At 44.0% G+C, this 24,512-nt stretch overlaps 1 protein-coding gene across 1 annotated transcript in view; it reads right to left on the reverse strand.

Moving 5' to 3' along the window:
• MCC (mutated in colorectal cancers) overlaps nt 1-16,255 on the reverse strand; it is a 310,469-nt gene extending 294,214 nt beyond the window's left edge. The window contains exon 1 of the mRNA XM_018053750.1: nt 15,978-16,255. Within this exon, the coding sequence (XP_017909239.1) occupies nt 15,978-16,034 (57 nt within the window). The 5' untranslated portion in view covers nt 16,035-16,255. The remainder of the gene's footprint in view (nt 1-15,977) is intronic.

Genomic DNA, 24,512 nt, shown 5'->3' on the forward strand with positions numbered 1-24,512 from the left:
CCATGGATTGTAGCCTGTCAGGCTCCTCTGTCCATGGGATTCTCCAGGAAAGAATACTGGAGTGGGTTGCCATTTCCTTCTCCAGGGGATCTTCCCGACCCAGGGATGGAACCTGGGCTTCCTGCATTGCAGGCAGATTCTTTAGCGTCTGCTTCACCATTATAACCCCACTCAATCTGGAGGCCAAGCTTCACCTCTGCCCTTCACATAAATTTTCCATTTCCACTGAAGGAAATTCTGCAGAAGATGATACGCATAAACGGAGGGGATATTTGCAAGATGAAACAGAAGTAATTTTGTACCATATTGCTTCACTTGAAGTGTTCCAACGAAATATCTGCATTGCCCTCCTTCGTATTGACCATTTCTAATACACTAGCACGATCTAATTCTAGCTCCTGGAGCTACTCCCACCATCTCACGACTAGGACCTGATTCCAAACAGCTTACACTCTGATCTCGTCTCTTTCTAAGAGAGAATACTCAGAGTTGGCCCAGATACCCCCACGAGCCTCAGCTGCAAACAAAGATCTCCAACCCTGGTAATACTGGGTGGGTCCCTAAAGGCCCAGTGTTTGCTTTCAGAAGGAGGTGGAGGGATGTGTGACACAGATCCAGCGTCAGCGAGTGGGGACCTGGTGGTAGCTGATGAAGTAATTGGTATGAAAGTAGTTGCCTTTGTGTACTTTCTCTTTCTTTAGTTTTTTCTTTTTACTCTGTTCATCATTTGTAACGATCATGTGTCCTGCCAACCACAATGCAATAATGGGCTGAGAAGAATGCATTTCTTCAGTCACTGGCCACTCCTGCACCAGGTAAGCACCTGAGACAGAGAAACAGGTGACAAGGTCAGATGACAGAGCGCTAAGGGCTCAGTAGCATTGCCAGATGGCATGCAGTACCTGACAGCCCACTGACTGGGAGCCGACAAAGGCCTCTAGAGGCTGGCATGGCTGTGTGAGAGAGGGCGGCGCGGAGGACGAACACTGACAGCAGGAAGCTCTTGTATTACGCAAGACCTGCTCTTCTCCTTTTACCTGTCAGGTATTCAAATTGATCTGGGTGGAGTGTTACAGACTTGTGAGGCCACAGCTTCGAGGTGGTAGCTCAAGTCACAGGGATGAATAATATCCCTTGGAAGAACATTCTCGGAGATGAGCCGGAGATGCAAGTTCAAGGAATGCAAAACTTCACAACCAGAAAGTGAGATGTGAGAGCCCAGGGTTAAGGTCACTGTCTCGTGCTCGGTCCCTTCCCGTTGCCCTCAAGCATATCCCTCTTCAGCCAACGATCAAACTGTTTCACAACTTCAGAACCCGAGAGAATCTGCCACCATTTCCTCCTTTCTGACCATGAGCCAAAACCTCCATCAAGAAGCTTTTAGAAAATTCTTTCAAATTGAAAAAGTTAGCTGTACACAGCAACAGAGATAGACTTCGCTGCTGCGGGCACACCTCGAGTCCTCTCAAACCCGCTTACCAAGGGCCCCTCCTTTGGCAGAGGAGCCTCCCCCATCTGTTGCTTCGAGGCAAAGCTCCCACCCACATGGCAGCAACCTTCTTTCAGTAAACAGATCACAGCTTAAAAGGGGCTCCACGAGGTGTGCACCGCTGATGAAACCGGGTCTCCATGAAAGGAGAAGCCAAGCAATAGCAACACCTGCACATCGTCTGTTTCTCTGTGCCACACGCTTATCCCGGGCGTGGGCACTGACTGGCTGGCTTTCCCTCTCCCGTGTTCTATCACCAACTAGGATGGGCATCTTAAGGTCAGTCCTGGGCACAAAGAGGACTTGATGGCACTATAGCTGGGACAAAATTAGAACAAATGAAATAAAAGTGATAAACACACTAACCTTTTAAAAGTAATTAGTAGGGACATCCCTGGCAGTCCGGTGGTTAAGACTCTATGCTTCCAATGCAGTGGGCCTGGGTTTGATCCCAGGTTGGGGAACCAAGATCCCACAGGCTGTGTGGCACAGCCAAAAAAAAAAAAAAAAATGTTTTTAACTGATTAGTACTGCCACTTGCTAGCTCATTAACATTCTGACTCCGTAAATCCAAAAAAGGAAATACCTTTCTTTTGCCAATATTTGGAAAAACATTTTCCCAGATAATGAGCTGTTGGCATTGAAGTCCAGCAAACATTAGCAGGCTGTGAAACGCTTTTCTTGGATATTGTCTTCATGACAAGTCTGTCTCCACTTAAGAACTTCTTTTAAAAATTTTTCTAAAAATTTTAGTGCTCACTTACCACCGCAGCTACAAATGTTCTGTTTATAGTAGCAAAATAATAAAAATAATACTACGAGAGCTAACTACTAGTATTTATCGGGCACTTTGATAAGCACTACATAGGTTACGTCACTGGTCTTCACCAAGGTGAATTTTCACTATTTTATAATCAAGAGTGTGCAGCCCAGAAAAGCAACTGACTCCAGATCGCCTAGCTAGGAACTGGCAGAGCTGTGATTTCAGAGCACACAGCTTCACCACACAGTTTTGCAGATGGACAAACTGAGGTGATGAATCAAGTGACTTGGCCCAGAGAAGTTAGTAAAGAAGTTGACGAATAAAGAGACTTTTCTCTCGGTCATTCAACATATTACCCTGATCCCAAGATGTCCTCATTGCTGGCTGGGACTTTTATGCCAAATAAGAAGGGTGACCTATCTCCAACACTGAGGGAATTAAAGGGCTTGAAGGCAGTTCCATCATATCAGACACTTTCTTTGGCCTTAATTATAAACCATGTATGTCCAAACAGCATTTCCATCAGCATCTCAGAAGCCCCAAAGGAGAAACAGTCTGAAAAGTCACTCTATTAATCACACCAGAAGGCAACCTGCCTTCTGATCTCTGAGTACATCAAAGCATCCTGAAAAAAGGTGATCCCAACTTTAGTTTAAATCTACCCACTAGAAGTCAAAACTCCTGTCCTGGGGTCCAACTCACCTACTTTCCCCTCCTCACTACTAACCCCTGATTAATAATCAGCCCCAGCAGAGCAGCCCTGGACTACTTCCTTCCCACAGTGCTCTGAGCCCATGCTCACTCTCATCCAAATACTTAATCAAAAGTGCTCCCAATCAAGCATGAAAATAAATTAGATTTTGGTTTAACCAGGATTAGATTCACAGCACCAAGAAATAAAGTAACGGTTATCTAATCTAACAGACAAGCCTCAGACTTCCTGACTACTCTCCACAGGCCCCTCTTGCTAAAGCCCTCTCCTAAAAAATCTTCCTTAAATACTGTGAAATCACTGCATGTCAGTGGAGCAGCCTAACTCTTCAAGTGCCGTGAACATAACTGCTAACTCTGGTGCCTAACGCTGCTTGAGATAACCTAGTCTGCATATATACAGCAGCAGGGCGAGAGGTGCTGGGTGTCGGCTCGAGAAAGGAGCACTGGCCTCACGATGCACCAGGGAGTTACTTATTCCTGGACATCGTAGAGGAAGGAGTCTCCTGGGCTTGAGTGAGCCCATCTGTTTTCCGTGCAGAAGCAGTGTATGTGTTCATGCCTCATTTTACACTCACAGTAACTCCATCTGGAAATATCAAGAAGCCAGAGGCTGTGCAAAGCTCCAACCACAGAGAAAACGCAGACGTGGACAAAGGAGAAGAGGAATAGAGAACTGATGTCCAAATACATGAAGCACTCTTACTGTGCAACAACAAAAAACTTCCTGTATAATTTGATCAAACAAATGACGGCAGACTTGAACAGAGATTTCTCTGACAAAGATAGGGCCAATAAGCACGTGAAAAGATGCTCAACATCAGTAATCATTAGGGAAATAAAAAGAGGAACCACAAGTAACTGACACTTCATACCCATTATGATGGCTATTATTTAAAAAGCAAAATAAAATGGAAAAGAAGTGTTGGCAAGGATGTGAAGAAGTTGGAATCTCTGCATTGCTGGTGGGAATGATGTAAAGTGGAGCAGCCTCTAAAATGGTATGGCCATTCCCCCCAAAGTGAAACACAGAGTTCACACATGTTCTAGCAATCCTACTTCTGGGAATGTACCCAAATGAAGTGAAAACAAGGAGTCCAACAGATATTTGAATACCCACAGGCATCATAGAATTTTTCACAATAGCCATGAAGTAGAGGCAACCCAAGTGTCCATTGAAAAATGAATGGATAAACCAAACATAACATGACAAATAGATGGGCAAACAGTGGAAACAGTAACAGACTTTATTTTTCTGGGCTCTAAAATTACTGCAGATGGTGACTGCAGCCATGAAATTAAAAGCTACTTACTCCTTGGAAGAAAAGCTATGACCAACATAGACATCATATTAAAAAGCAGAGACATTACTTTGCCAACAAAGGTCCGTCTAGTCAAACCTATGTTTTTTCCAGTAGTCATGTATGGATGTGAGAGTTGGACTATAACGAAAGCTAAGTGCCAAAGAATTGATGCTTTTGAACTGTGGTGTTGGAGAAGACTCTTGTGGGTCCCTTGGACTGCAAGGAGATCCAACCAGTCAATCCTAAGGAAATCAGTCCTGAATATTCATTGGAAGGACTGATGTTGAAGCTGAAACTCCAGTACTTTGGCCACCTAATGTGAAGAGCTAACTCACTGGAAAAGACCCTGATCCTGGGAAAGGTTGAAGACAGGAGGAGATGGGGACGACAGAGGATGAGATGGTTGGATGGCATCACTGATTCAATGGACATGAATTTCAACAAGCTCTGAGAGTTGGTGATGGACAGGGAGGCCTGGCATGCTGCAGTCCACGGGGTTGCAAAGAGTCAGACATGGCTGAGCAACTGAACTCAACAGTAGATTATCATTCAGTCATAAAAAGGATGTTCTGACACGTGCTACAGTATCAATGAACCTAGAAGACATTATGCTAAGGGGAACAAACCAATCACGAAGGAATAAATATTTTATGAAACTCAAGGCATCAAGACGAGTCAAATTCAGAGGGGCACAAAGTAAAATGGTAGTTATCAGGGAGAGGAAGGAAATGGGGAGTGTTTGATGGGCATAGAGTTTCAGTTGGAGAAGGTGAAGAAGCGCTGGAGACAGATGGTTATGAAGGTTGTACAATAATATGAATGTACTTAATGCCACAGAACAGTACCCTTAAAATGGTTAAGACTGTTAATTGTATGTGATTTATATTTCACTAATTTTAAAAAAAGGCTAGAATGATTGACTAAATCCTGCACTATCAACAGACAGCAACTGGCAAACCAGTCAGACAGCTATTCCCCCAAACAGAACATACTGCTCTTCTGGATTTCTTACCTGGTAGACCCCAACGCAGTTGACCAATAAAAACCCATGGAGTGTGGACTACTACAATATACGGCAAAATCATACTTAGAACTAAAAATAAAAATTTCCAATTATTTTAATAGTGTGATTTAGTAGTAATGCCATATGGAGATGAGAATACCGAAGAATTAGACTTTCACCTCTTAAAATAAATTGCAGACGATTATTATAAAACACATACTTTAAAACAAATCCTGTGATATAGAAACTGAGGAAGTTGAGGCAGAAGAGGAAAAATTATCCCTGGGAGTTAAGGGGAAAAAATATCTGGTTTCTACACTTCCGCTCTACCACTAACCAGCCTTCATGCCTCAGCTTCCTAATCAATCATGCAAATAGCTTAGATAAAACAAAATGCAAATCAAAGAAGTTCTTAATGGCGCCACCCAACAGAAACATCTCCTTTGTCTAATTTCAGGCTTACCTGGCAACTTTCTGGTCATGATCTGATGGCTAAATAGCTATGCTTTTCAAAAGGAAAAAAGTGTCAACATTCCAGGCTCCTTGGAGCTATATTAATTATAAGTCAATAAACTAATATGAAAGTTCATAAAAAAGTCAAGTCAAGTGATCTTAAATAGTGGAAGGAAACTGGTCCAAGTGACAACGGAAAACAGAGCTCAGTTTTCCTAATTCAGATATACTCTATATATCAGCATCCATCAACACTGAACCATCCATCAAGGAAGGGAAGGCAGTTTTCAAATCATTCTTGGCCAGTGTTCACATCACTTAGTCCTTTAAATCATTCCTCTCAAGGTAAAAGCATACTCACATACTCTGAGGATGTTCGAAAATACTATAGTTTATTTTAGTGCATACAACAATTTCTGCTTGGAGAAAATGACACCATTTGAAAGTCTGGACATATGCAAAGGCTTTAAGAGAGTGAAGGAAACAAAAGGGGAAGCATCTGACCCATCACTCTACCTTTTTTGAGAACAGTTTCTTTTAATTGGCTTTTGGGACACAACATTCCCGGCCTTTCATTGCTAGCTCCTCCTGTTCCTGAGGACATCATCCTGCCCCTAGCCCCTCAAAAGAACACATACACACATAAGAAGGATTTTTAAAAAATCAATTCAGGCGTATTTTCAAAAGACTTCAGAGAAACCCAGATTCTTCTTCAAAGTCTACAAAGAAACAGGTGATCTCACCAGAACTATCTTTCCTGACCTCACCTCCTTCCACTCTCCCCTTGCTCACTGCACTCTGAGGCACATCTCCTTGCTGACACATACCATGCACACTCTGGCCCCTGATCTTGACCTTTATTTGTCCCACTGCCCGAAACAGTCCTTATCATCTTTGCATGACTCCATCCTCCTTGCCTTCAGGTCTCGGTTCACAGATTGCCACAGACAGGTCTTCTTGACCACATAATAGCATCCCTCCCTCCTTCACTCTTCCTTCCTCCTGTGCATCACCACTGGATGTATCTGTCATGCATGCTGTCTGTTTGCCGCTGGAATGTAATATTCATTAAAACAGGGACTGCATCTGTTTCGTTTCTGTAACCCCACACTGAAAAACAGCACCTGGCAGAGAGAAGGCAGACAATGTTTGTTGAATGGAAAAATGAGCTAGGAATAAAGAGTGTTAGAGTAATAATGATCAAACGAAAGCTTTTAACATGTGTCCTTTAACCAAAATACAGGAGTGGTCAATCCAACACATCTGTCCCACTATGAAGTAACTGCTCTCTGGTCCAACAAGTAAATACGAAGCCTGTGGATGCCCTGAGTCACATATTGACGAGGTGCTGGCAATACTGTGATGGGTTTCACTCTGTGCCTGCTTTCAAAGATCGCATGGTCTCCCAGGGAGGTTATGGATAAAGTAGATATTCTGAACACAGATGAGGAAAGAATGACTAACCTGGGAGGCTGAGAAGGACCCGGGCAGGAGCAAGAAGTCCCTGCAAGCATGCCATGTATTCTATGAACAAGTCAACACAACCCATAGGAAACAGGGACAAGCCATTACCCCACTCTCACCGTGCAACCAACCAGCGGATCCACTGCTTTTCTGATTGCTGGGCAATCTTTATCCATGGTGGCATTCTTCCTTTGACAATTGCTTCAGTATTTCTCACAAATCCAGCTGGAGTCGTTCACTGATGTGCCTGCACACACTGAGGCTTCATGAAGCTTTTTGTTCTCAGAACATCACCGCCTTTGGCTTATGAGTGCATTTCCATCTCAGGTCCTATATGTCCCGGCACGTGTTCCAAGAACCAACCAAATCTCCTGACAAGTACGCTACCTCACAATGTCCCACCAACCAAAGCATGGAGTAGCTCCACCATACAACTCTTTCAGCCCAACAGATTTTGATTGCTCTTTACAAAGTTAACAACCCTTAACTTACAGCTTTTTGTATGGCAAGTAGAATCACCAGCTGCCAATGTCCGAGAATGGAGGAAGCACAAGCTGGAATCAAGATTGCCAGGAGAAAGATCAATAACCTCAGCTATGCAGGTGACACCACCCTTATGGCAGAAAGTGAAGAAGAACTAAAGAGCCTCTTGAAAGTGGAAGAGGAGAGTGGAAAAGTTGGCTTAAAGCTCAACATCCAGAAAACTAAGATCATGGCATCTGGCCCCATCACTTCATTGCAAATAGATGGGGAAACAGTGGAAACAGTGTCAAACTTTATTTTGGGGGGCTCCAAAATCACTGCAGATGGTGACTGCAGCCATGAAATTAAAAGTTGCTTACTCCTTGAAAGGAAAGTTATGACCAACCTAGACAGCATATTCAAAAGCAGCGACATTACTTTGCCAACCAAGGTCCGTCTAGTCAAGGCTATGGTTTTTCTAGTAGTCATGTATGGATGTGAGAGTTGGACTATAAAGAAAGCTGAGCATCGAAGAATTGATGCTTTTGAAGTGTGGTGTTGGAGAAGACTCTTGAGAGTCCCTTGGACTGCAAGGAGATCCAACCAGTCCATCCTAAAGGAGATCAGTCCTTGGTGTTCACTGGAAGGACTGATGTTGAAGCTGAAACTTCAATACTTTGGCCACCTCATGCGAAGAGTTGACTCATTGGAAAAGACCCTGATGCTGGGAGGGATTGGGGGCAGGAGGAGAAGGTACTGACAGAGGACGAGATGGTTGGATGACATCACTGACTCGATGGACATGGGTTTGGGTGGACTTCGGGAGTTGTGATGGACGGGGAGGCCTGATGTGCTGCGGTTCATAGGGGTCGCAAAGAGTCGGACACGACTGAGCGACTGAACTGAACTGAATGCCTGAGATTTTTTTTTTTTTTTTGCCTAAATTGTCTCGAAGTGTAATTTCCTCTGCTGTGTTTCAAAGATATACAGAAAGATTTACATAAACAGTGCTTTATAACCTCAGTCATTCCTTATGATAATGCAAACTGTCAAACAGGTGTTCTCTTTCCCTTTTGTGTTAATGTTGGCTGCTTCTGTTCAGCAAGAGAAAAGGGGTATTTGATAGAAAGAGAGGACAGCTCTGTGATCCCAGTAAATATTTACTCTATAAATTGAACTTCTCTTTATCTGTATAATCCAGGTTATTCTCTTCCTGTTTCTTTCAAGAATAAAAGTTGGCCGGCCACTGCCTGGAGAATCCCAGGGACGGGGGAGCCTGGTGGGCTGCCGTCTATGGGGTCGCACAGAGTTGGCCACGACTGAAGCGACTTAGCAGCAGCAGCAGCAGCAGGAATTCAGGTGCGTTTAGGGGAGGTGAGAATATAATTGCCAATAACTTATCTCTGCCATGCCACCCCCCTGCTGATATAAAAATCTACATCCTGACTACAATCAATTTTCTGGGTCTTTTTTTAGCTTGTCTAATTCTATAAGCTCGCTAACATAAATCTCTTTCCCAGAATCTAGAGATTACTAAAAATGTAATCTTGGTTTCCTAAAGTTTGACTCTTTGGATCAAAACCTAAATTTCAAATCTTTTTTCATCACCAACTTCTTAATCTTTCTGTAAAGGCAGCTTTTATTTTCTAGTTACAGCCTGGCTGTGGGAGGACGCCTTCCACATGACGTGTGCCGGGTAAATTCGCCTCAAGCAGCTATTAAAATAGCACCTTGAGTTTACTTGGTGAGTGTCTCCATCATACTCCCTGCTTTGGATGTGTGCCCCTCTCAAAGTCCTGGCACCTCAAACCTCCTAACCACAGTCCTCTAAAGAAGTCATTAAGGTGAAAAGTCTTGGGACTGATTTTCAAACTTCCTGCCTGGACAAAGGCCTTCCTCAGAATCAAGGTTCTCACTCTGCGTTCAGGTCTGGGGCCGTCTCAAGTTCCGATCGCCTGCCTGGTCTCTGACGGACCTCCCTCCCGTGTTTCCTGACCGCCGCCTGGGCCAGCCACGACTCATGACGCGTGCCTCCCGCTGGGCTCCGCTCACTGTCTCTCTGGCCCTCTCAGCACACGCCACCCCAGGACCCAGCAGCAGCAGCAGCTGCCTGCCGCAGCCGGGGCTGTCCACCTCATCGGCTTTTTCTTTTTAATCAACCTCAGGGCTCGGCAGGCCCCCAGTGATTTAGCCAACTGTAGTAGAAGTCTGGTGGGCTGCAGTCCATGGGGTCGCTAAGAGTTGGACACAACTGAGCGACTTCACTTTCACTTTTCACTTTCACGCATTGGAGAAGGAAATGGCAACCCACTCCAGTGTTCTTGCCCGGAGAATCCCAGGGACAGGGGAGCCTGGTGGGCTGCCGTCTATGGGGTCCACAGAGTCGGACACGACTGAAGCGACTTAGCAGCAGCAGCAGCATCAGCAGAAATCTAGAGCCCCACCTGCAGGGGTGAGAGAACCCTAATCTTTGTCACAGAGGACATCTCATTCTCATTCGGGCACCTCACATATTGCAGCACGAATTCCTCCAATGCCTCAGGGCACACGGGCTGCAGGGTAGAGGTCACACGGCCTCATTTTCCTTCAGTTTCAGTGGGGACAGAAGGAAGGCCTTCTTGGCTGAAGACTCTTTATCAATAAATCTCCTTTTAGTGCTCTTGAAAATCAGTGTCTAGAATTCTTCAGCTACTTGAAGGTGAAGGCAATGAGCATACTCATTTCATTCTTGTCAAAAAAATTTATCTGGGTATTGCATAGAGGTTACAATACAAATCAAGTTAAACAGGCTTATTAAATAGGATACTCCCTCCTAGGAAAATAGGATGAAAAGCTGAGAGTAATAATAGAAACTAACAAAAAGAACCACTAGAGGAATGGTAGATTCTGGAGAAAGACCAACTGGCCTCAAAGTTTGACCCACCATTCATGATCTGTATACTCTTCATAAGGGTTTTCATCTCTTATGTCTTAATTTCTCTATCTGTAACATGGACATCATAGAAAGTATGTCATAGGGTTTTTGTTAATTAAGCAAGTGAATACCTAGAAAATGCTTAGAAAGTGTTATCCATACAAACCAGCAAATTAATGGCTAAAAACACAAAACAAAACAGCAAAAGTTATTGCCAGCCATTGGGAATTAGGAGATCAGGGTTTTAGGCATGGCTCTTGTTTTGTGACTTCTGTACTAGATTAAAAATGGTTGCAAATGCTTTATCAAACCCCCTTGAAGAGGTGGGATCTCTTTCTTCACCCCTCTGAATCTGGGCTAAGCATACAGCTGTTCTAACCAACAGAATACAGATGTGACTCTTACCAATTTCAGTCCTACATTTTAAAAGAATTGGCAGCTTTCACTCCCTCCTGGGAACCTAGCTGCCATGCTGAGAGGAAACCCAAGCAGCGCATGGGCAGGCCCAGGTAGGAGAGAAGTGAGGTGACCTCTCAGCCCACAGCCAACACACACTGGCCAGCCACGTTATTAAGCCATTTTGGAGGTGGATTATGTAGCTGCAGTCACAGACACAAGTCCAACCACCTCCACCTCTGCCCCAAACTGCAAAATCACAAGTAAGATAGGTATTTCAAGCCTTTAAATTTGAGGGGGGGGGAGCAGTTTGTTACACAGCCATGGACAGCCAAAAAAAAAATCCTCAGACCAAGCGCTCAAATCGGTTGTTCAAATTCTATGTTTATGAAAAGGGAAGAGAGAGAGAAGAGGCAGGGCATTCATTAACGTTTGTTCAACGCCTACTGTGTGCACAGTCTCTGTGACACTGCTATTCTGATGCTAATGATTTGCGTCTAAGACAGACAGTAGACAACTCATTACAATGAAGCGTGATTCCAAAAGGACAGAGGCGTAAGAAAGAAGAAAAGGGTGTGGGCACATCAGGAGATCTTCCAATCGTGATATTTTGTAAACTTGATGATGTAGAGTAAGTACATCTGTGAGATAGCCACTTGGATTATCTTGTATGATTATCTCATCTAGAGAACAATTTTCTCCTGTACAAATCCACTTCTTAATTAGAGTACCAATAAAAATATGGGTTTCAGTAGCTACACAACAAGTGGACGGTGAAAGCACAAGGAGTCGCCTCTATAACCTACATTCAGGAGTGGAATACTCTTATGAAAGAGGATTTGAATAAAGAAAGAAGGACAGGGTTAAGGGACATATGATTTCTTTTAGGGCAACTAAGGTTTCAAAGTAAATAGTGATAGGAGAATTTTACCTATTCATTGCTTGATGTTTAAAAAGCAAAGAATATACACTGATTGCTTTGGACAGGAGGTTTTAATCACTGCCAAAGAAGAACAAACCCTTAAAGACAAAATTTAAGTTTGCTACATAAACAGGCAGCTGTCTATCAGGCAAGCAGATCCAGTCCACTGCTATCCTGTGAAGATAAATTCAAGTCATTACCCTTATAACGCTGTACCTCAAGACATCTTTCCGAGGTCTGAATAATTCTAAGAACCAAAAAATGTGATTACGACAGTGAAATAAGGTTCAACTACATACTGGTCCCACAGGTTTTAACCAAGACAAAGAGAACTAATTGCTGACAGAAAACGCTCGGCAATGAGGAAGAAGATTCAGCAGCCTTTCCTTGATGAGGTTTGGGAGAATTTATTTTAATGCTGCTGAAAGTGTGTTTATTCAGCTTCCTGATCATGGGGGAGAGGACCTGAAAGTCAAACATTTAATTTTCTAAGTACTTTTAAATTTGTCTGGTGTTGAAGTCCTTCCTTAACTTCGTGTTAGGAAAAGAAAAACAGTCTGATAAGGAGAGCCAATAGACAAGAAAAAAGAACAGCCAACTCACGCTTCTCAACTTTTCCTTTCGTTGTGTTGTTGTCAATGACAGGATTAGTTCACTTTGGTTAAAGTGTTTAGACCTGATAAAATCATTCGTGGTCATCAGTATAGAGATAATTTTACTGTCTCTTATTATTACGTCACAGAATCTTAAACAGCTATTGTTTAAAATAAAGACACAGAAGGAACACATTCATGAACTTCCTGTTTTTCCATTTTTAAAGTCCTCATGCCCAGTACCCAGCTGGGTCTCCTGATCAAGAATCCTTCACATCCACACGCCTCCTGCCTCTCTTGCACCCAAGCATTCCTGAGGCACTGCAGGCAAAGGCCAGTGGGGACCAAGCTAGCTGCTGTCACCAACAGGACCAGCAAATGACAACAAGAAACTAATTTCAGTCACTCCCCCTTGTTTAGAATGTTACAGCATCGTTGTCAAAAATATCGTATAAGAGGCAAAGACTGGTGGCTAGAGAACACTTGTAGAAGGGCTGAGCTCTCAAGTCAACACCAATGAGACAGCGTCTTGTTCATGATACCCAGGATAAGGCAAGGCAATATCGCTACTCTTCCTGCCCCTGAAATGCCTCGTGAGCATCAGGCTCAATCTGACCCCAAGGCGACCTCCATACAGCTTTGAGGCTCCTGGGCAACAAGAGCTATGTCACCAACGAGTAGGTCTTAATAAAAGAGAATGGTGACTCTGCCCACTAAGACATTAAAGCAAAATCAGTGTTTAAGAGAAAAATTACAATGAAAATGGGAAACCCTCCTTTACATCACGGACCTTAATGAGAAATACACTTGAATTGTATTCAAGTCTATGGATCCATATGGATACTGCTCCATGGATACTATAGAGAAGGCAATTGCTACAAATACTGCCCATGATAAAGTGAACTGAGATTTAGGGTCCACAAGGTATGACTCACACAACCCTCTTTTGCTTACAAATTCTCTTTACATATACGCTGATTTAAAATATGGGGGAATTCTCTGGTGGTCAAGGACTCTGCGCTTCCATTGCAAGGGGCACAGGTTCAATTCCTGGTCAGGGAACTAAAACCCCGAAAGATGTACAGCACAGCCAAAAAAAAAAAAAAAGTATTTAAATATATATATGTGTGTGTATAAAACTATTCTTAAAGCCCATTTCAACTAATCTACAGGGAAACTCAAGATTGGGGGGACAGAGTGGCAAGTAAGTCACTAGACCCAGCCGAGAAGCAAATGAGCAGACATGGAAGGAGAGGAGAGGGAACGTGGCGAAGGACACGGCTGGGACAGAAACTTGTTTTCTTTCTTAGGAGCAAAACTATGTTCTACAATGCTCTATTACTACTGCTCCAACTAGTGCAGGGGCCACGAAGCACCCTCAGTGCTTTCACGTGGCCGCAGGGTTTTCCAAGGAACTCCTAAGGAGTGGATACAGCCAGGCAAATAATGTAGCGTTACACCGCCCACTTGAGTCTCACAGGTATTCTTGGCTCATCTAATGCACTCACTGACTGTGCCAATACTATTCAAGTCAATCCAAGCCTCCTTTCTCTCTCGTCAGCATTCTAGTCACCTACATCCTAAACCTGTGATTCATTTTTTAAACAAAGGTACCTGAATAACACTTCTCGGGTGACAGAGACTTACAGTTGCCACACAGAAACAAATGATGTGAAGGGCCTGGCAAAGATTGTGCAAGATACATGCCTCTGATTTCTTAATTTTTTTTTAAACTTTCTATTTTGTATTGGGGTACAGCCAATTAACAATGTTGTGACTGTTAATTTCAGGTGAACAGGGAAGGGACTCAACCATACATATGCATGTATCCATTCTCCCCCAAACTCCCCTCCCATCCAGGCTGCCACATCACACTGGGCAGAGTTCCCTCTGCTACACAGCAGGTCCGTATTGGTTATCCATTTTAATTACAGCAGTGTGTACATGTCCATCCCAAACTCTAACTATCCCTTCCCCCCAGCAACCATAAGTTCGCTCTCTGAGTCAGTGAGTATCTTGGTTTCTTATCTTAAATGACTTTCGAAGACACGTCAAAGGCTTCTCCTTAAACAGTGCTATTAGTGGAGTGGGTTGTGGGTTCTACTTTAGATGTGAAACCTCTCCCCACATGTAAAACTGGCAAAAATCACTTGGGTCTTTGAACGTCTTCCCCTACCTCCCGTTTTTAAGTGAAGCCCTCACTTTTAGCGTCTACATCACAGGGAAAACCATGGGGATTAAGAAAGGCCTTTACCTCATTTGGCCAACCTCTCACAGTGCTGTTTCAAATGGGAGCTGGGACAACTCAGCACCAAAACACTTAGAGCAGCAGGCAGGGGCCACCTGTCCTCCCTGCTGGATACGGGCCTCGGACCTCCTCAGATTTCCCCCTTCTACACCGCCTGGGCTTCCCCCACACCAGCCCTCACCCCTAGAGAGGGCTCCATCCTTTCATTTTCCCTTCACAGCTGGTAATCTGACATCACCTCTGTCTGCCTTCCGGCTGTTATTTACTTGGTTCCTTTTCTTCCCCTTTGCTCTCTCCAGCCATACTCAAGAAGCACAGACTGTTTTGCCCCAAAATGGCTCAGGGATGTTAAGAGGAAAATCCACAGCCACCAAGCCTCCTGCTGTAGATGCAGATCACACAGACTTCCTCCTCTCTTCTGAGCATCCCGTTCTGTAGGTTTCCCATCACCACTTTCCAGGTATTCAAAGCCTGGGAGATGGGGGGTGGGGGTTGGCGTGTGCCAGACGCATCCCTAAAGTCATCAAAAAAGGTGTCCTCCAGCATCTGACCACTCATATATTTGCATACCGTTTCATGAAGCTTTAATTTCAAAGCTGGTCTCCAACACTCAAGCGGATTTGTTACTGCGGGAGCCCGGAATTGCAAATGTGCTTGCCTCAAAGACTCAGGAGTCCAGTCCCGGGCAGGAAATAAAGTTCTAAGTCGCTTTGATGTGTTTCCTCTCCACTCCCCTTCCCAGCGCGGGTCATTAGTTTCCTCCGAGGAAAGACCACCTTGCCTGAATTGCAGCACACGTGGGAGCCAGTGGCAGGCTCCGAGCTCCAACAAGCCCCCGGGCCTCACCAAATTACTTACCGTCAGACTGAGCTCAGCTGGGACCCTCGTGTATTTTGCCGACTACGAAAGCGAATGTGGTACGTGCCACCGGAGGAAGGGTGGTGGGAAGGGACCGGGGACCCAGACCACGGAGAGTAAAGCGCTTTAGCGTTTGGAGTAAAACGCTTTGGTGAGAGCTTGTTTCCTAAGACACCCCTTTCAGACCGAAACATCAAGCCAGTTCAGCTCATTTCCTGAGTAGCACAACAAGTTAAAACAAGATCCAGAAAATCTATTAATCTTTAATTGCGCTGCCTCCAGACTGGGAGCACAAGGCGGTGGCGTGTAGGGAAGTGAGAGATGGGGAGCGGGGGGAGGTGGTGTAGCAAAGCGAATGCCTAAGAAACCAGAGCTCCTGACCTCAGCTGTTTCTTACCTCACTCAGCTCGGCCGAGGAGTCGTTTCCATATTTCATGGCAACTCCAGAATTCATGACTGCACTTTTCAGAGGCGAGAGCTCCTCCTCCTCTAGGTCTCGGAACTGACGAGTTGCTTAGCAGGCTGGGTATCCACTGCTTGGTCCCTTCTGGCACATTTCAGTCTAGACAGCCATTTTCACCCAGGACAGTGGTGAAGCCCAAACGAAGGATGCAGGCACTCCTAGAAGGCACGGAGCCGGCTCGCGTTTCACGGACGAGCCGTTGCTGCAGGAGGCTGGGCGGTGTGGCGCGCTCGCAGCTGCCGCAGCGGCAGGGCGGGCGCGGGGACCCGGGCACTGCCACCCTCGGCGCCGCCTCGCCTCTCTTACGAGGTCTGGGCGCCCCCCATGACCGGGCGGGAGGGTACCTCCGCCAGGATCCGGTTCCCTGCAGGGCTTCGGCTAGTTTCCGAAGAAACCAGGGCGGCGGGCCGAGGAGGATCCGAGCCTCGGGTTCCGGGGAAGGAAAGAAAGCTGGAGAGAGCGGGAGCGCCGCTGCACTTCGCGGCGAAGTTTCCCGTTTGAATCGTCTGGAGTTGTAAGTGTTTTCTGATTGAATACAGCTGTCTAGCTGCTGCCTACGGGGTAAGCGGAGGAGGCGGGGCCAGAAAGAGAAAAAAAGGGAGGAGACCGAGCAGAGGAGATCTTGCCTAGAGAGCAAACATCCTTCCAGCGAGCTCTCTGCGATGATAACTACAGGACCCAGGTCTGGCAGGAGAGAAGAAACGGGAAAAGCCACCTGAGCAACTGTGCAGCAGAATTAAAAAACATGAAACTTCCCTCCTAGTAGCCACTTTCCAAAATTTAAGAAGTTCAAGACAAGGCAGCGCTGTGCACTTCTAATGGTACGTTAAGATTTTACAGAAGTGTGGGGTGGTCATTTCCCCTGATCAGTCTAAAGTCGACACAGAAGGTGTAAATTCACTGTCAGACTCTCTCTCTCTTTCTTTGGTAGACAGACCTCCATCACATAAAGGATGAAAGACACACTCAAATTTCCCATCCTCTCCAACCCTCAAGACAGTCCTTAAAAATATTACATTTCCCATCCACTTCAACCCCCAGACCTTCCTTAAAAATCTTACAGGTCACCTGAGCGGCGCGAGATTCATATTTCTAGGGTTTGTAGTACAAATCCGAAAAGATTCAATAAGCTGTTATAGGCGGACTCCTGGAGTCAAGAGCTCCCCTGTGGCCCTGCCTTTCTCAGGGGTGAAAATATCCCTCTGTGTGTCGGAGGAGGGGGCTCGGAGTTCTCTCTGTGTAAAGGTTAAAGCCCACTGAACTTGAGATGCACCTAAAAATGTTCTGCTCCTTTAACACTAGGTCTGCAGGATGGCTTAAGAGGCCTGCCTCATCAGTCACTTTCTACACAATGGGAACAAAATGTCGCCATCCCCAGTGACAGTCTTTGGCATTTCCTGAAGCTATGAAAAAGACATTGTATTGTTAATTTCTAAGGCCTATTTTTTTTTTTTCAAACCAAATAGGATGTTTATTTTGCTCTTTAGGAAGAAGCAAAGAACTTGACTATTTGCCTAGATCTTACCTACATGCCTTCTTCCTGAGTTCATTCATTGCCTAATGAAGACACTACTGGGATGAGGAAGAGTTGACAGCTTTTTGGGGGCACTGGTCCTAAGTTCTAGGGCACTGTCAGACTAGAGCACATTAGGAGAAGGTCTTCCGCATGGGGACTGGTTGGGAAGCCACATTATTTTACTTATTTATTCATTAAAACCTGTTGAAAACTGTGTCCCTGAAGATGGAGATGGTGGTAAAAGAATATAAAAATATATATTAGACTCAAGCACTAACCCTGCCCATAACGTGTTTGCAGTCTCATAAAACATAAGCAGAAATGACTATTCTAAATGGATACTTGCCATAAAAGCAGGACAAATGAAGATCTACTGATCTGTGAAGAATGGCTGAGCCCCTCAGAGGTGCAGAGTGAGGAGAAAGTATCCCAGGATGTGGGCCCACGAAGGGAGAAAGGGTGGGTGGAGACTGGAATGTGCAAAGCATGTGTGGGGAATGGCAGGTGTTCCATTCTGGAATGGAACCTGGATTAGATGAGTAAGTTAAAGCCACCAGATCATGGACAGTTTTGAGAGCCAGGCTAAAGAAATGGGCCTTCTGATTGGCAATGGGGGAAAAATGCCTCTATGGATTTTTGAGCACAGAAATAATAGGATTAGACCTGTGCTTTTTTAGACATTCCAGTGGATTTGTATCACACTCATGAGTAACTAACATGAATTCAAGTAGACTAATATTGAGTATGATTCTGGTATTTAAAGAAACATATTTTTCATACTAGATGGCCCCTAAAGCCAAGCAGATGACTTCATCTGGTGTGCAACCAAAAGAAAAGTGATTTGCTCCAAGAGTGGAAGAAAAATTGGCAGTGTTGAACTTATTAAGAAGCAATATGTCTGCAGATTCTCGTTTATGGACAATATAAGACATTTTAAAAAGCTGTGTTGATTACATGGGATTTTCTTGTTAAACATGATTGTAATACTTAATCCCCACATTAGCTGAAACTCCACTACAATCTGGCATCAGTAAATGTGGTAAACTGGAGGTAGGAAATGGATGTGCCAGCAGGACTATCCCAACAATCCAGCAAAAGACTAAAAAGGCCTGAGCTGAGTTGGTCAGTGGATATGAACCAGAGTGGGCAGATTTAAGAGGTTCTTGGAAAAATGGTAAGATAGTAAAAAAAGAAAGTAAGTCCTGGAAAGACAGTAAACAGAAACTGTAGTGGAAAGAAGAAAGCTTAAAATGACTTGTAGATCTAGGACATGACTGACTGGGATTTTCAACAGTGTTTTCAACAAAAATAAGTATTCCAGAGAAGAAATATGTTAAGGAGGAAACTACATTTGGAATATCGTAAGTTTGAGGTGGCATATTCAAGTGAAAATGTTTAGAAGGAAGCTTGAAATGGAGCCAGAGAGATAGTCAAGGTTGTGATGGAGATGGAGGTTTTGGTGTTACTCCTATTAGAATAATAAATAAAACCATGGAAACAGGTTAGGTTGTCAAGCAAGATAGGACAGAGAAAAGAGAAGTGCCCTGAGGACAATATCTTAAAGAAGGTCTTTTTCCTGAAGGGGAAAGAATAAAAGAAGAAATGGGAGAGAAGGCCAGTTAGAGAAATAGGAAGATTACCAGGAAAACTCTGAGTCTGGGAGCCTAAGGGAAATAAATGTCAAGATAGAAGGGACAGCATCAATATTACATGCTGTAGATGGGAGAGAAGCTTGAAGACAATCAAAGCGCACTTCAAAGACATTAAATGTCCTTCAAAGATAAATGTCTACCAAGCCCAGGAGACTGCAGATTATCATAAGGAATGGAGAGGAACTAGGGGCAGTAAACATGTACTACGTTTTCCATAAATTTGATGGTGACGGGAAATCGAGAGATGCGATAGTTTCTGCAGGTAGGTAAGCAATGTTGAGTAGAAGAACAACATAAATAATATGTTGAATAAACGTAGAATAAACGTATCTGTAGCCTGGGGCTAAGGGAAACCCTGGAGATATAGAAAGAAAGGAAGATGAAGCAAAGTTCCTGAAAAAAGAGTGAAGGAAAAGGCCAAGGACAAAAATCATGAGCTTAGTTTTGAAGTAGGCTTGGAGAGGAGGAGATTTCAGTTGCTCTCCAGAAACAGGAGAGCCCAGAAACAGTTGGGAGAGCTGGAGAATTTATAGACTTGTAAAGAGAAGACTTCAGTTACATGATAACGAACGGCATTTGTTTGAAGAGCAATCCAACTTCTCTGTATGATTGTGGAGCAGTAATGAAAACCAACGCGAACTTAGCAATTTTACTTTAAGAACAGGAAGACCAGAACTCCGTGGTGGTCCAGGGGTTAAGAATCCACCTGCCAATCAATGCAGGGGACACAGGTTCCATCTCTGGTCCTGGAAGATTCCACATGCCTCGAAGCAACAAAGCCCAAGCATCACAACTATTGAGCCAACGCGCCCTCAAGTCTGTGCTCTGCAACAAGAGAAGCGCGTGCACTGCCACTGGAAAATCTAGTTGTCTCTCTCTGGCTGCAACTAGAGAGAGTCCTCTTGCAGCAACGAAGACCCAGCGAAGCCAAAAATGTAAATAAATGAATTAAAAAAAAAAAAAAGGAGCAAGAAGATGAGAGAACTGCCTGTAAGCTGTCAGGGCACGGAGAACATTGGAGTTGAGATCCTCTCCCCTGAACTTGCTCAGCATAGGTTCAACGCTGGTGGGCCACACTGAAAGCCAGTGGCATGTAGAGTGTAGCTTCATGTAGTCAGGGAGAGTCCAAATCATTTTTCTTCCAATCTAAGACTCCATGAAATGAAGTTTTGTTTTGCATAGTTTAAGTGTTTTGTGGGTTTTTTGTTTGTTTGTTTTCCCCTTAGTTAGGAATCAGGCTGGTAATTTCTGCTATCAAAATATTGCTGTAGATAAGAATGAAACTGGGTCAGTGTCCTCAGATTTTAGAAAGAAAGCATCCTATTAAAGCTAATTCACAAGAAGGTGAAAAATATTCATAATCATCTCAAGAAAGCCCAAAGTATTTGCACTGTAAAAGAGGATGCTTTGAAATAGGGCAAAACTGGTGGGATTTCCTGAAGAAGACAGTGACTTTTCAGGGGAAAAAGGGACTTCAGAACCCCGTGGAGATGCAGGGAGTCCCGCTCCTCTAGGTCCCTGAGAGTCAATAAAGTCAGGGAACCCTCAAAGCATGCACTCAAAAGAATTTCCTGCCCTAAATCTATAAGCTCACTCCCATGAGTTCAAAAATGCTTTCCCTAACTCAATTCCTCTAGTGCTCTGCTCAGTCTTCAAGCCAGGCCTGGAGCCAGGGCTGAGTCCCAGGCTGAGGCCTCTAGCCAGCCTAGTGGCCTGCCCCATCAGAAAACATCTGCTCCAGGTGGCATGACATAAAGCATTCAGGAAGTACTTCGCTAGATGACGTTTGTCTTGGTCTCTTTGTCCTCAGAGAACAATGCTGGAAAAAAAATCACCTAGCTCATCCCTGCCTTCCACTTATATAGGTGAGAATATGCAGCAGGTTTGTGGTGTCGATTCTTAAAAAGATGAGCACCCACTGTGTGCCAGACATTGTGCCGTGCTTTGGGATTCAGTGCCGTATGGCACAGAAAAGTTCTTGCTTTTACACAGCTGGCATTCTTGGCGGAAAATGATCCATAAATAAAAAAGACAGTTATAGCTTGTGGTGGATGCTATAAAGGAATTAAACAGGAGCTATGATGAGGGACAGCAGACCCCTTAAATAAAGTAGCCAGAGAATGCCTTGATGAGGTGAGTTCATTTCCGCATGAAGGTCAAGAAGGAGCCCACTAGGCAGAAAGTGGGGGAAGGTGGCCAGGCAGAAGGATGAGCAAGTACAAAAGTCCTGAGGCAGAGAAGGGCTGACCTTTCCAATAACCTTCAAGTTTTAATTTAAGTTTCAACAAAATGGTAGACACTGCGATGGAATGTGATGAAAGAACGAAGGAGGAGCCAGCCCATGCAGTGTGTGTGTGTGTTGGCCATAGAGCTATCACATGAAGACTTTAAGCAGGGCAAAGATATGATCCAATTTATGTTTTTAAAAGGTAAATCTAGTCCTATACAAACTTTAAAAAGTAGACAAAAGAAAGTTCCTCCTTTATATGAGTATTCCTACAAATAAATGAAAACTTGATAGAATATCCCTACTTTGCAACATCTACTGAATTAATCATTTAGGCATAAAGCACAATGCTACTAACATCACAAGACATGCAAACACATGACTTCTGATGGAAGAATAAAATACCACCTGTGAATCCATTTTAGCAGTACCGTAGCAGAAGGAATATGTTACATTAGCCACAGAGATACAATCAGCAAATTCAGACCATCACTCTACAGGAAATCTGGTTTCTTAAACAAGTAAATTGTAATGGGGGAGAAAAAAGCAAGTGAATGAGATATTAATGGAAGGAGAACCCTAGAGACATATCAACCAGTTGCAATATGTGTTCCTTATTGGAATCTTGACTCAAATACACCAACAATAAAATAATATGATACTTACGAGATATTCAGAAATATTCTTTTTGAATATTTTATGCAATTTAAAATAATTAATGTTTTAAAATTTTACTAGTCTTGTGTTTACTTAGACTTTTTATCTTATACATATATATATATGAAATGCTTAGGGATAAAATGATACAATAGTTGGGATTTGTGTCAAAATCCTAAGGAGGCAAGGAAATCAATGGGGTTTTCAATGAAACAGACTGGCATGAATTGATAACTCTTAAAGCTGGGTGACAATGTATGGGAGCTCATGCTACTCTCTGTCCATTTGCATATGTTTGAAAATCTTCATAATAAAGAAGCCAAAAAAGGACAATCTTGCCTTTATGTAAGAATGGGTTTGGCGTCATAAAATCAGTAGAGCAAATAAACTTGTTAAAAGCTATTTTGGTTGTCAGAGGATGCCTGTGGCTTGAAACTCAGTAAAATCAATGAAGATGGTGAAAAATGAATGAACTTGAGATACATTATTTAGGTAAAACTGACCCAAACTCAGTGAATGACTGGATGGAGGTAATGAAACAAAAAGAGGAATCAGATGATCAATGTAGGGGTTGAACAATTGGATGTGGAGAAAGACTAGGATTAAGGGAATCAAGGGTTCTATTTTTTATAATTTACTAATTTATTTTTGGTTGCACTGGGTCTGCATTGCTGTGCTTGGACTTTCTCGAGTCCAAGTCTCTTAAGCAGCAAGCTGGGCTGCTCTCCCTTTCAGTGTACTGGCTTCTCACTGCAGTGGCTTCTCTCGTTGTGGAGCACAGGCTCTAGGCCCATGGGCTTCAGTCCTTGTGGCTCACAGGCTTAGCTGCTCTGTAAAATGTGGAATCTTCCCGGACCAGGGGTCTAACCTGTGTCTCTTGCCTGCTCAGGCCGATTCTTACCCACTGTCAGTCAGTCAGTTCAGTCGCTCAATCGTGTCCAACTCTTTGTGACCCCCATGAATCGCAGCACGCCAGACCTCCCTGTCCATCACCAACTCCTGGAGCTCACTCAGACTCACGTCCATCGAGTCGGTGATGCCATCCAGCCATCTCTTCCTCTGTCGCCCCCTTCTCCTCCTGCCCCCAATCCCTCCCAGCATCAGAGTCTTTTCCAATGAGTCAACTCTTCTCATGAGGTGGCCAAAGTACTGGAGTTTCAGCTTCAGCATCATTCCCTCCAAAGATATCCCAGGGCTGATCTCCTTCAGAATGGACTGGTTGGATCTCCTTGCAGTCCAAGGGACTCTCAAGAGTCTTCTCCAACACCACACTTCAAAAGCATCAATTCTTCGGCACTCAGCTTTCTTCACAGTCCAACTCTCACATCCATACATGACCACAGGAAAAACCATAGCCTTGACTAGACGGACCTTTGTTGGCAAAGTAATGTCTCTGCTTTTGAATATGCTATCTAGGTTGCTCATACATTTCCTTCCAAGGAGTAAGCGTCCTTTAATTTCATGGCTGCAGTCACCATCTGCAGTGATTTTGGAGCCCCCCAAAATAAAGTCTGACACTGTTTCCACTGTTTCCCCATCTATTTGCCATGAAGTGATGGGGCCAGATGCCATGATCTTAGTTTTCTGAATGTTGAGCTTTAAGCCAACTTTTTCACTCTCCTCTTTCACTTTCATCAAGTGGCTTTTTAGTTCCTCTTCACTTTCTGCCGTAAGGGTGGTGTCATCTGCGTATCTGAGGTTATTGATATTTCTCCCAGCAATCTTGATTCCAGCTTGTGCTTCTTCCAGCCCAGCATTTCTCATGATGTACTCTGCATATAAGTTAAATAAGCAGGGTGACAATATACAGCCTTGACGTACTCCTTTTCCTATTTGGAACCAGTCTGTTGTTCCATGTCCAGTTCTAACTGTTGCTTCCTGACCTGCATATAGGTTTCTCAAGAGGCAGGTCAGGTGGTCTGGTATTCCCATCTCTTGAAGAGTTTTCCACAGTTTATTGTGATCCATACAGTCAAAGACTTTGGCATAGGCAATAAAGCAGAAATAGATGTTTTCCTAGAAATGTCTTGCTTTTTCCATGATCCAGCGGATGTTGGCAATTTGATCTCTGGTTCCTCTGCCTTTTCTAAAACCAGCTTGAACATCTGGAAGTTCACAGTTCACGTATTGCTGAAGCCTGGCTTGGAGAATTTTGAGATGAGTGCAATTGTGCAGTAGTTTGAGCATTCTTTGGCATTGCCTTTCTTTGGGATTGGAATGAAAACTGACCTTTTCCAGTCCTGTGGCCACTGCTGAATTTTCCAAATTTGCTGTCATATTGAGTGCAGCACTTTTACAGCATCATCTTTCAGGATTTGAAATAGTTCAACTGGAATTCCATCCCCTGCACTAGCTTTGTTCATAGTGATGCTTTCTAAGGCCCACTTGACTTCACATTCCAGGATGTCTGGCTCTAG

Source organism: Capra hircus, chromosome 10, assembly GCF_001704415.2.
Source record: "Capra hircus breed San Clemente chromosome 10, ASM170441v1, whole genome shotgun sequence".
Classification (NCBI taxonomy): Eukaryota; Metazoa; Chordata; class Mammalia; order Artiodactyla; family Bovidae; genus Capra; species Capra hircus.